This window comes from Bactrocera neohumeralis, chromosome 4, assembly GCF_024586455.1.
Source record: "Bactrocera neohumeralis isolate Rockhampton chromosome 4, APGP_CSIRO_Bneo_wtdbg2-racon-allhic-juicebox.fasta_v2, whole genome shotgun sequence".
Classification (NCBI taxonomy): Eukaryota; Metazoa; Arthropoda; class Insecta; order Diptera; family Tephritidae; genus Bactrocera; species Bactrocera neohumeralis.
Window position 1 is genome coordinate 42,491,738 of NC_065921.1, and position 13,894 is coordinate 42,505,631.

Sequence of the window (13,894 nt, forward strand, 5' to 3'; positions counted from 1 at the left end):
ATCAAAAAGCAAAGTAAATTTGTCTATAAAATGTAATTTATTTACTTATTATTTCAAATCAATTTCATGCCCTTCACAGAAGTCACCGTCCGATAAAATGCAATTTCACTAATTCCTTTTCCAATCCTCGAAACAGCCGGAATATTCATATTTTTCCGGTATAGCCTTCAAGATCTTCTTCCATTCAGTTTTTATCTCCTCAATCGTGTCAAAGCAACGTCCCCGCTTTGGCCCTTTGAGTTTCTTGAATACCCAGAAGTCACTCGAAGCCAAATCAGGCGAAACGATATTAGTGCAGTCTTTAGCAAAAAATTCGCGAAGAACAAATACTGTATTATGTACATTATCGTGATGAAGGAACCAAGAGTCCTCCCCATAATTCCGGCCGATTTAGACGATTAGCCTGATACAAACTAGACAGTTTGGCCCGATGGAAGAAAATCATAGTACACCACACCACGATAACCACCTCACCTTACTATTCATCATGACCTTGAGCACAATGGTGAGACCAAATACTTCTCGACTAGTCTAGAGGATAAGTCAGCCCATGTGAATGCTCCAAAGCAAGATACTTACTGCTACCCTGATAACAGGCCGCTCTTCTTGAAAGACCCACCGGTAATCTCAAAGCTTGAAACTATAGTCGAAGTGGAGCTCCGCAAATTTCAGGCATTGGTCAATTGCGTCGAAATATATGCAACATTTATTAAGGCGAGCCAACAGATATGAATCAAAAAGCTTTCATCGAGATCAGTTGGTTTTGTCTTCATGAAGTTAAACCTCAAGGTTTGTTTTATACATATGTCACTATCTATTCGAAATATTTGATCATCCATACCAGAACTCTTCCACTTTTTGCCTGTCGAAATGAAAATGAAAGCTATTCCTAATAAACGACTCTTACTTCGCACTTTAAATTAGCTTTAATTACACAAAAGTCAGTTCATTTCAACTTCGGCACAGAGTGCCAAATTGTCGTCATCGTCTTTGATTGCTTTCTGAGTAGGCGGAGGCAGCAATGACTACGCGAATTCGCTGTCAAAGTTCAGCTAAAACTGTGATGACGCGTCGAAAACCAAAATAAAATTTAATTATTTAAAAGGAAAATTAAGTAAAACACAACGAAAGACAACTTGAACTTTGGACTATTTAACATTTGAATTAATTGCGTAGGCAACAATGGCATCGGGTGAGGGAAAACTTGTCGAAGAACGAAGGTGGGTGTTGCGTGAATTTGGCTGCAATTCCGAGCGCTTTGCCGAATTACAATTCATTGGTGCCGTGTAATTTTTAGCTCCTCATAAATCTTGGCGGCAAGTTCGTGCGTGGATGCCACGGAAATTTATGCAGACTCGCTGCGCAATGTGGCCGGGCTTAAAGCAAGTGGTTTACGAAGTGCGGCGCTGGAGCCACTTCAATGAGGGCGCAGGCCAGGTAGTGTCCGAAAATGTAGACAAAGCGGAACGTTTGCGTCCAGTCATTGTGGCGCAATTACGCGCATCTATTTTATTTCGGGCAAATGGAATTTTTATGTTCCGGTTGTGCACAAACACACACATATTATATATACACGTGGGTATCCTTGCATGGGTGCATACAACCCTTAGACACACGTAAAATTTAGTAGAATGTTGATAATTCACAATTACTTACTGGTACTCCCAAGTACCTCTGAGTTTGGGTGAGTCCTGCTCAATTAAATGCGTTTTACACGACTACACACACAAATATCCATATATATTTACACATATGTCTACCGACTTATAACGGTGGTCATGCTTAGCTACACTTTTTCACACTTCGTCCCTCCCCTACTTAATGGCTCTGTGTTATGTCTCTCTCTGTACTTCCAGGTCCGCGTACACGTAAGCCGAAGAAGTTGGCCGGTGAGAAGGGCAGCAGCAGCGGTGCATCGAATGGCAGCGGAAGCGGAGGTGGCGGTGCTGCCACCGCAGAGGATAAACGACCGCGCACGGCGTTCAGTGGCTCGCAATTGGCGCGCTTGAAGGTGAGTTATTGCTGCGCAATGAAATTTAATTTCCACTGAAGCACAGGCAATGAATTGAAAAATATCTGGTCGTACTTATGTATATACTGTATATATGCCGTAGAGTACATATATGTACGTGCTATTTATTATCTTAAGTGGAAGGCAGTTTATAAACTGGTGGTAGAAGTAGCAGAAGAAATTGCATTTTCGTCAATAAAATTGAAGTATTTTTAGTTTCTTCGTGGTTAAAAGCTTCGTTACCTAACCTTAATAATCAAGTTCTTAGTCTTAATATCCAAATCTCAACCATTCTTTGTCGATTATATGCTTTTGTTCTATCGGGCTGGCACACCTGATATTTTTAACCGGAAAATAATCTCATTATTCTTTATAATTATCCATTGTCTTTCAAAGGTAGAAAAAAGTTCAATAAACCATTTTTGACAGAATCTGGAATTCAAAGTCTTTTTAATCACGAATGGATGTTTCCATCTCACTTCTTCCATAGAGCTTTGACAACTTTTTAGCCTTACCCCATGAATGCGTATATAAATGCTCAGTAAGAACCCCTACATTTGAGGCAAGATGAATATTTCTGAGAGCAAGTATTTCAAAAGATCTATTGTGTTTCAATCTAGACCAATTGGTTCAGTGCTAGAACGCAAGATGGCAATGAAGACCCAGCTCAGTCCAATTTCACTGTGAACGGGGCTTTGTTGTTGCCACCGATTCCGTTATGATGAGGCTTCCGAACGAGTTGGATGATAAAGTATCTTGATGCTAATTTTAGTGAGGATAGACACTTCTTGATTTGCTCTGAGCGCACAGTTAGCGAGAGAACTAGATCTCCACTCTGCTGTCGGAGTGAATGCTCACCACACTGAGAGAGGTTACACTTCGTACCTTAAAACCAGCCACTTCTACCTGAAAAATACTTCAAAAGTCCGGTTAGTCCCAAAGCTAGGATTGACGGAGAGCTTCTTCCAGCAAAACTTCCCTTCGACCATTCCCTCCTTGCTGTGACCCAACCGTGAAAGACTTCACTTGGTCCTTTTTAATTTTAATTTATTGATTTCAATGTATAACATCAGCCAATTAATGCTAAATTTTCCTTATTAAGAGAGAAAGACATTTTCATCGTTCACAAGATGGAAATATTCATTGAATACTTAGGACAATTTCTTTTTTTTTTTTTTTTTTTCTTTTCTTCTGCTGCATATGAGATTTTATTATTTTAACGAAAGTTATTTACACACAACACAATATTAACATTACAGTTTTTTATAAGCTTTAGTGGTTCCAATATACATACATATATAGTCCTTCTGCAATCTGTCGGTTTTGGGATGTTGAGAAACTTCAAAGCACGCGCTTTTGGATTGCGCAGTGACCTGCTATTGTAGAATTAAGGCACTGAGATATATACATCTAAGCAGGGAGCACATTCCTTCAATGGCTCTTAGTTAGATCTTGGAATTATAAGACTTCTCGGCCTATGTTAGTCTGGGTGGAAGAATCCTAAGGTCGCTGTGCAACATTCAAATTAATTCTGCTCATAAATTTGTTTAGTATTAGTCTTAAAAAATCGAGAAATAGTGATTTTAGTAAAAATTTTAATTTGCATCGGATATAGAACATCTTGAAACGACTTTTCTGAAAGTAGTGATGGTATATACTATCCAAGAGTATAATAATTTTTGGGGATTATTGTCTTTTATAAGACTCCGTAAATTAGGTCAAAATATCTCTAAAATCGGTTTAAATTAATTCAACCCAGTATCACCGTTTCATTCTAAAGCCTTTTGAAAATGGAGCAAAATCTTCCTGGGTACATGATTAATTTATTTTCACATATGAAAAATCTCTCTTCACTATTTGTTTTCACATATTTCTCCTTTCTTCTTTTCGCTCCCAAAAACAGCATGAGTTCACCGAGAACCGCTATCTAACCGAAAAGCGACGCCAACAACTCAGCTCCGAACTGGGACTAAATGAAGCGCAGATCAAAATTTGGTTTCAAAACAAACGTGCCAAACTGAAAAAGTCGAGCGGCACCAAGAATCCTTTGGCGCTGCAACTAATGGCGCAAGGCCTTTACAACCACTCGACGGTGCCGCTGACGCGTGAAGAAGAAGAACTGCAAGAGCTGCAGGAGCGCGAGAATGCAGCAGCGGCAGCCGCAGCAGCAGAGGTAAGAAACGGTGGCGCTACGACGGCAACAACTGTGTCCACGTAGATACTCTCACACTGCTGAGGTAATTGAATTTGGGGACAACGAAGTAATCCTATCGCTGTAAATTATATTAATTAATTAATTTATAAAACACTCATAGCAAAAATATGTATACGAATGTAAATTATATGTACAAAATATTTAGAATTTATTGCTTAATATTTAACTAAATGAAGGATGGAGAGCGATTATGGGAAGTGCACCGCGTGAGCTAAAAATTGGGAGACTGTGTTGGACGGGTGAGACATTCCTTCGTACAATAACAGATAAATATTTTAGTTTTTGTTATTAAATAATTATGTATGAAGCAACAACACAAACTGAGTATTGCTAACGAGCGAGTGAGAGCGAGACAAAAGTGTTGTAAAGTAGAACAAATAATGAACCATTGTCAATAAGCACTGGAAAAGTTAAGGAACCGTAACTAACTTCCACCAATTTTTTTTCTCCTTCCTTATTTATTTTGATTACGAAAATGAACTAAGAGGAAAGACACGCGATCAATTTCTTTCAAATTTCCGAAAAAAATTTGCTATTTGGAGAATATTCCTATAAAAATGCGGACTTGGAGTCAAGGAAATCGTGGAAATATTAAATTGTATTATAGAGAAATATTTTCCTACCAGAACCACGTCAGCAAAACTCTTCATAAGAAGAATTCATTTTATTAGTAAGCACCTAATTATATATTGTATACCTTTTGTTATACCAAATACTATCACCTATTACTTCCCGTTCTCTTTTCTACAACTTGGCGCATGTATACATTGCGAATGACCAATAAAAAGCACTGTGATTATATTATCTACTGTTGTTCTTATGAGTTAAATTATTGATTTTAACAACATTATTTGTTGAAATATCTAAAGAATTTATAGAATCACATACTTTCATTCTCAATATTTCTTTCTTAATTGCCATGTTTGGTAAGAAGAAGCTGGGTTAACAAGCAAAAAGGCTTGTACCTCAGTTAAGAAGTTTGTTTACAGCCTGCTGGCCAAAAATCGACTGCAGCATCATTCCTTAACTCACGATTCCCAACAAAATATAATTCATAAAACTTCAAGTTCTTTGACAAAACAAAAGTATCTTAAAATATCCATATAATGATTTTTGTTAAAACTAGGATCAAACTCCTGCAGATTCTCCAAAACAAGTTGTTATTCAGAAGAAAGTCATTGAAATATAAATATAATTATATTATAGAGAAACAATTTCTTACCCGAGCATCGGAAACGAAATTCTTCATAAGGAGTTGTGTTGCTCCCGCCAACCTTCGATTTAATATTCTTAATTTATTTATTATACGGAAATTTGAGAAACTAAAACAACAGCTTTCACTTGACTTAGAACATCTTAAAAGTAAAAACATTCAACTATTACCTTAAATCCACATCTTGGAAGATCAATAATTCTATATCGACACGGCATAGCAAACATGACAGATTAATAATGGTTCCCAGTAGTTCAGTAGTGAGTTGAGAAAGATCTTAATAAGTTGTATAAGTTTGATCCAAATCTGAGTATTATGTTTGAGAATAAAGCATAATAAAGTTTCTTAAATAACATACCAATACTACATCATCGATAGAGAGAAACTACAAAAACTTTAATAAGATCTTTTTTTTATATTAAATAAACCAGATACAAGAATTCCAAATTCGAAGTAACTACTTTTGGATAATGTACGGTCATATATACCATTTATCGTAGGCGAAACAAATTTTCGAGAACTCTGCTTGTATGAGCAACATCAAAACAATCGAAATTGAGTTTTCATATATCTTTATATATAAAAATTACGTGTCACATTGTTTGTCCGCGATGGACTGCTAAACTACTGAACCGATTTTAGCAAAATTTAGCACACTGTGTCCAGTTTGAAGCAACTTAGAAGATGGGATAGTCAAAACAATTCATAAATAAGAAATAATAATAAAAGCTCTAAATGGACGGCATTAAGCGGACATCTCCATTAACATATTGACCGGCCCCACAATTTGTTGATATTTATTAAGACGGACATATCTAATAACTGGATAGAAAAGCTGGTTGGTCAGTGTCTGTTTATGGGAGATTGCACTGTATATATTTTTAAACTTATGAATGTATTTACAATCCCCAAAGAGAATATAAAATAGAATAATAGTATAAAATGTATATCACAGCAACGCGAGGCCGGATCAATTAGTATATATATAGTATGTGTTGCAAAAAATTTTCAGCTTCCGCTGTCAGATAAAATCATTATAATACCATGTTGTATGTTATGGTCGGATATACGATTGTTCTAGTATTAGATTACACTGTCCTGAATTTGAAACTTGAATCTAAATCAATACGCTAGAGAGAAAACATAGAAAACATGTACTTCCCTGCATGCGGTGAAATTTTTTGACTAAAACGCTTTGGGGTTTCAGAATTATAATAGAATGATCAAATATCCAATAACGAAGCGATGATGTGTTTTATTAGATCCAATAAGCTCAATATTCATTGATATGTTTATAAGAGATATCGACCAGAGTAGACAATAATTGGAAGGAAAGAAAAAAATCTTAGCAGCTTGAAACCGTTTGGAATCGAAAGACAAAGTAACAAAAATTAACGGAAAAACTCTTTACGGATGATCTGAGGTCGGAAAGAGGAGTGTTCTTTGAGACATAATAATGAAGTTTACATCAAATATCGGGAAAGAGTTTTTTTTTACAAAATCAAAATAGAAAAATCGGAAAACTTGGATATTTGAGATTTGAATCTTTCACATAAATTTTGAGGTTATTAGAAAAAAGTGTTAATACAAAAGTTGTAGACCTTTTCATTACCGAAAAATTTACCATATAATTTTTTCTTTATGGCACGTAGATTTGCCGAAAACCACGCCCCATTACTTCCTCTTCTCGATTACATCGATCGCCCATAATTTGTTTGCACTTTAATTTTTGTTATTTTAGCTTTCGTTCACAATGAGTTTAAACCTATTATAGATTTCTTTCACTTTTTGCCTTTTTCAAAGACTTTCTCGATGGTTTAATGTTAGAGGACTTATATATATTTTTTTCTGACCGTTTCGCAAATGAAAGAATGCCGTACAAAAAAGAACTCTAATGTACTTAAAGTAAATTTCCGAAATTATTCTCGAAACATTGATTTGGATACAGATACAGTTTATGGAAGGATATCACTCATACAAAGAAATTGCAGATCTTACCAAATCTTATCCATATAACATATATATATGTATATCGTCACCTGAAATGCAAAATAACGTAACATCACTTTTCGTAGGTTTACAGAAGAAGCAAAAAACCGTATAAAAAGAAAACCACTTGAGATATTGAAACAAAATTTTCAGATATGAATTAACATGAACCTATAAGTATATTTTAGAAAAAAAATAATGAAAAAATTAAGCAAAATTTATAGTAGGTGTCTTAGGATATTTTGAATTTTCATTTCTGAAACGAAATAACGTATGATCAATCTAAATTTGTATAAAAATTAAAAATTTGAATATTAATACTTTTTTTTAATTTTAAATAAAAACAGTTGCAAGTTTTTCATATTTCATGTTATTTTTATTATTAATATGTACATAAGTACTAGAAAAAATTTAAATATTTCAAGCTAAAAATTGAGGATAATGTTTAATTATTATTTATTAAATAACTAATTATTCAAAAGGAATATTATCATAAAAGTAATAACAGTCTACTGGAATTAAAGCTTCTAGGACCTGCAGATGTTGCCATTTCTTTTTAGTTATTGTTAAACTTTGCAAAAGAATAGGCTGCTGAATTCCTAAAAATGCACGGGTCTGATCACTTGGATCATGGAGTCGCTAAACCGAACTCTGGCGGCTCCTTCTCTACCCACATACCGAGGGAGTTATGGGTGGGAAGAAGCCGTTGGAGAAAAGGGACAGTGGACAGGAAAGGGCTTCAGGGGAGTGACCATCGACTCAGATAGCAGAGCGGCGATTCCAGCCTTGAACTCATTAACAATGAGAGAATAAAGAGCTGATCGAAGACCTAACCTCGCTATCAATAGCATCGAGTGCCTTTGTGATAAGAATGATATGAGTGCCAGACCACAGCGGAATCGCAGGAAACATGAGCTAGCAAGAAGAGGCACCCTAGAACCGCTATCGGTAGAATGGGAGCGGATCTGTGCTCCCATATCCTAATCTTTTACTGCTGGGCCACAATTTTTACACACGCTGTTGAAAAAGTCTTTTGTCCCAAGATCGTTCGCATGAGATCTAGTGATCTCTTTGCCCTCAGTAAGGCAGCCTTTCCCTAGTTTTGGGGCTTGTAACACGCCATTGCCCTATTGGCTTCCACGCAGTAAGGCTGGGAATCCTACCATACGCCATCTGCAGAAGCTGTATGGAAAAAGATTAGGTGGAAACAACTCAACACTTCAACACTTAGACATCCCACCGAACTGGCGGGAAGCGTTTTGTTAATTTATTATAGTTCGAACACAGGAGTTCTTCTTTTCTATGGTCTCACAAAGGACTACATATGTATATGTATGTATATAGTAGTCCACGTTCGATCAACCATGTAGTCTAAACTAACCAAAACTCATTGAACTTCATCACTAAAAATAAACATAAACAATAAATGAAGGCTAACTTCGATATAAAAAAAAAACAAACACTCTGTTATATTTCCATACATAAGTGATGATACGTTATTTTGTTTAACGAAATCAAGCACTTGATGATACGTTTTCTTGAATTTTTAATATAACTTGGGTATTTTTGATCGCAGAAGCTTAAAATTTATATTATTATATGTAATACGATGTGGTGAATCGTAATCAGTAAAAAACTAAATTTTGAATTTTTTGATGATACGTTATTTTGCATTTCAGGTGACGATATATTTTTATTCATTTAATTTTATACAATCTTAAGTTTTTGTAATTAATACAATTGGTTCATTCGATACTTTCATATTATTTTATCTTTTCTCCGTGTATTTACAAATTTCCTTAAAACTTAACTACATGACTCTCGTAACGTTACTTTTTACTCACAGTGAGTAAGTGAAAAATACTGAAACAAGAAATGAGAGAGCGCACGATTAGTGTGAAAATAAACTGAGAGAGAATTAGTAGAGCGTACAAATAGTTTGGAACAAGAACTGAGAGAAGATTAGGAGAGCAAATAATAAGTTTAGAATAATTATTTATGAAAACTTAAAAGATATCAAAAATAACGGGAAATTCATAAATTTATTGAAAGGTAGACAAAGGAATGGATTTTTTTTTTGGTAAGTTCCTTGAAATGAGAGATATTGTTATCCGCCTTAACAATAACAGTGACCTTCAGGTAATAGAGGCGAGGGGTAGTACAGCGTGTTCCGGGAATTTGCGCTTTAACTACCTGCTAAAGGTCAGTCGATGCTTTGTGTTGCAGAACCTTCACATGAGTTACCTGTTTAACTGAAAAATAGAATATTTTTCTTGCAACACAAAAATTGTATATAAAAGCTGCCGTTCCAGGCTTTTCTTCAGTCGTATTTAGAAAATCTTACCGAAAGGAGCTATTTAAAATATATGCAGTATCTTCGAAATGGACACATGGGCAATAATGTCACACATTAAATGCGGTTATGTCACTTTATTAGACGTCTACTTACAGCAAGAAGAAGCACGTGAGCGAAGAGAAATGTTTTCGCGCAAATTGCAAAAAGCACGTGCAAGATATGAACTTCTGCATCCCAATGAGTCGGATACAGATGATGAAAGTTACGAAAATGAAACCGATAGTAAACGTTTTTGTACCGAAAACCCGCATAATAATAACAATTTGTCGGAAAAACAAGACCAACCCGAAGACGCGCCCACAGATGAGCTAAATGTGCGACCAACTGAAGTCATTGAAATCGAAAGCGATGATGATACAGATGATGACTGTGACGAGCAGGCGAAAGCCACCAAATCGTTGATTATAAAAAAGATCTGGGTACAAAGAGAAAGCGAAACCGATTTGGTCTCACCCGTAAATAAGTCAACTTCCAACGGAGGGAGAAATGTTAAATCTGCCAACAAGTATGTAATATCACCGGGCGATGACGACGGCATCGAAAGTTTAGAGGAAAAAGTGGAAATTGTAGACCTGTGTACACCACCGAAAGCAAATGATTCTTCCGTAGCCGAATACCAGAGCACGCCAACTACGTCTAGAAAGCGCTTTAGGAAACGCCGATTGAACTTCACAATGTAGATGACTGATTGACGGAATCCTTAGTGACCACTGACAACTTGAAAATTTATAAAACACACAATCCAAAATACAATTTTATGGAAATTCAAGTAAGCTCAGTACTCATGTAAAAATGGGACGAATGTCACAGAAATTACTAAAATTAGGTAATTATGAGTTGGCACACTATGCGAAAGACCATAACTTTCTAAATGGTTTAAAAAATACCAATACGACAGAAGACACTTTTGAGTATTGACAAATATTTAGAGAGATGATTGAAAAACAAAAGCGGCTATTTTACATAGTTTTGAGTTCTAAAAACCTCAAGTAAAATTCCTGGAATTTTTGATTCGCCTCAAAGCAATATTTTAAGCTCTCAGATTATTATTTTAAGATCCCTTAAAAGATGTTTGTTTGACGCGAGAATATCCAAACATTTTGCAGATCATTTCATTGAAGTTTTAAAAGATCACCTCATAGGAAATTAATAGATTTTGTATTTTTCAGCTTATTTTATTATTGTTTGAAAAATTCTATATATAGACTCTTTGATCACTCCCCATAACTCAACCTAAAATATTTCTCCGTAGCCCTAGCAGTGTTCCGCACTTGAATCGCTCCCATTCAAGCAATATTGTTGGCAACAAAAAATTAAAAATAAAATATATTTATTTAATTTGTATTTGATTGAAATGCAAAAATATTAAATGGAAGAAAATAGATATTAATTTTTGGTAACTTTTGTTTAAAAAAATCAAATATGTTAGAAAAAATTTTAGTAAAAGGCACAAAAATACTAAAACCAAAAGAATTTTAGAAATATTTCTAAATAAAATACTCACGTATACTTCAACTAATTTTATTGGCTTAACTACAAACCAAATCTAGTCCTAGCTGATATAAAAATAATACTACTTTAATATTAATAAGTCATTATGTGAAGAAATACAAATGTATACGTGTAAATATATAATGAATATTTATAACATAAACTTATATAAACGCTAAAATAATAAAAATATACTTAAGAAATTTAAATTTAAGACACATGATAAAATTTTGTTGAAAATTTTGTTTCTAAATGGTTAGAAAATATATACATATTTAAGGCTAAAAATCATGTATTAATTTCTGTGGAGCACGAATTACAGGGTGTTAAACAGAAAAAAGTTTAAGTTGGAGAGATATTGAAAAAAAATTTAAATTGATACAAAAAATTGGTATATATTTATGACTTTTTGAATGCAGAAAAATGTTTGAAAATAAAAAATTTTAAAAAAGTTTGGAAACTAATTTTCGAAAAAAATGTCAAAAAATAATTTTTGAACAATGTGAAAAATTTTTGAAACAAATTTTGAAAATAAATTTTTGAAAAAAAATTTGAAAACTCATTTTGGAAAAAATGCGAAAAAAATTTAAAAAAGTATATTTTTATTAAAAAAATTGTTTTGCAATTTTTATACTTTTAAATTTTTTATTTAAAACTGTTTCTGTTTAATTTTTTTTTAAACCTTCCTTATTTAAGGCTTAAACTTGCGTTTTACTTAATTTGGAGCTGAAATTACTGAAAAAAAGGAAATTTTAAAATATCGGAATCGAAATAAAATCTTGAAATTGGTAAAAAGTGAAGAAAACAACAGTATATTACTTTACTTTTGAAAGCAGAAAAATATAATAAGATGAACTGAAAAATAAATTTAAAAAAATTTAAAAGCCATGTAATTTTTGCAAAATGTGTATGAAAATTTGAAAAATAATTTTGAAAAAATGCTTAAAATTTTTTTTTTAAACTAATTCGAAAAAAATATGAAAACTAGTTTTGAAATAAAATATTTTTTATTGAAAAATTGCTTAGAAATTTTAATATTTATACAATTTTTTTTAAGAAAAACTTATTTTGAAAAAAATCAATTAAAAAACTCGTTTTATATTCTTTAAAAGCAGAAGAAAACTACATAATTAAAAAAAAAAAAACAATTTTTAAAAAAATCTTAAATTAAATAATTAAAAAAAGGTTTTGTTGGAAGAATTTAATTAAAAAATTTATATATTTTATCTAAAAAGGTTGCTTTTTTAATGAAATATTTTCGAAAGAAAATATTATAAAAAACTTTTGAAATAGTTTGTGTGAAAAAAAATATTTTTTGTTAAAAAATGTAATTAGAAATTTTTATATTTATAATTTTTTTAATCCAAGATAATATATTTTTTTAACAATTGTTTAATACAATAATTTAAAAAAATTTCAAACATTAATTTTTGTAAAAAGTCTTTTTTATTTAAAAAATTTTTGTTTATCCAAAAAACGTTGATTTTTTAGTGAAATATTTTTGAAAACAAATATAAAAAAATTGAGATATAGTTTTTGAAAAAAATGTATTTATTTTTTTTTTTTTTTAACTAAATTTTTTTATATTTAAAATTTAATTTTTTTAATTTTGGAAATTATTTTATTTAAAAATTATTATATATACCAAAATACTAGAAACAATCCTTTTTAAGTTATTCTCGGTTCCTTTAAAAAACTATTTTTCATTAATTAATCTGTTTTAACACCCTGTATATATAATGTAAATATACCAACAAACAAGTGTATATAATCTGTAAGTTATGTTAGGAACAATAACTGTAACAATACCGTTTTAACGATAGCAAGCAACGAACTGGTTTTGACGACTGCTCCAACAAGTGTGTAATAATTTAATTAAAATTTATTGCATGCAAATTTGGATTTCAACAAAAGAAAACTGAAAGTAGTCGAAGCAAAACACAAATGAATACAAATTACTACAATAAATAAAAATGATAATTTGCCAAATAAAAGAGATGGTTTATTTTATTTCTACTCTCAAAGCCGAAAAATTCGATCGAGAATTTCGAAAAGAACCGAAAAATTGTTTGTTTGTACACTTGGCCACATAATGGGTGGTCCCAATTATCGCCTTTACTAAACTTTACAAGACAGCTCAGCACATTTATGCTCAGAAGTGGTCGGCAGTTATTAAGCGTGACTAGCTTAATATGCAAATCAGCACTAAATCTTCAAGATTGAACCACTAAAATGGAAATAGATATTCCTTTCATATGGCGCACGGTTCTAATTTGCAATTTTATTCCATTTAATTTTTGGCATGTAATTAATTGCTTAATTAAGCATCACGACTGAACTGGTGGACTATATTTTAAAACAGGTGAGCATTGATTTATATTTTATATTTTCAGAAAGCAAGAAGAACGCATGGTCAATGCTTCGCACAAAAGTGAACGTTATTTTAATCATAAGAATAGACGAACGAAACGCGTTAACGAACGTTGCACCGAGGCTACCATGTGTAACCCTTCAGAAATGCAAAAGATTCTCAATTGATGTTGATTGGTGGGATTGTATAGCAGCTAAGTGGTCCGATCTGTTCAGGTTATAAAAATTGTGAGCAGAAGCTGTACTAAT

At 32.8% G+C, this 13,894-nt stretch overlaps 1 protein-coding gene across 1 annotated transcript; it reads left to right on the forward strand.

The window, feature by feature from the left end:
- Nucleotides 1–1,365: 1,365 nt before the first annotated feature.
- LOC126754967 (homeobox protein E60-like) lies at nt 1,366–5,009 on the forward strand. The gene is made up of 3 exons (XM_050467203.1): nt 1,366–1,468; nt 1,857–2,011; nt 3,915–5,009. Exons 1-3 carry the CDS (start codon nt 1,366–1,368, stop codon nt 4,227–4,229), a joined length of 573 nt encoding a protein of 190 aa, XP_050323160.1. The 3' UTR covers nt 4,230–5,009.
- The last annotated feature ends 8,885 nt before the right edge of the window (nt 5,010–13,894 follow it).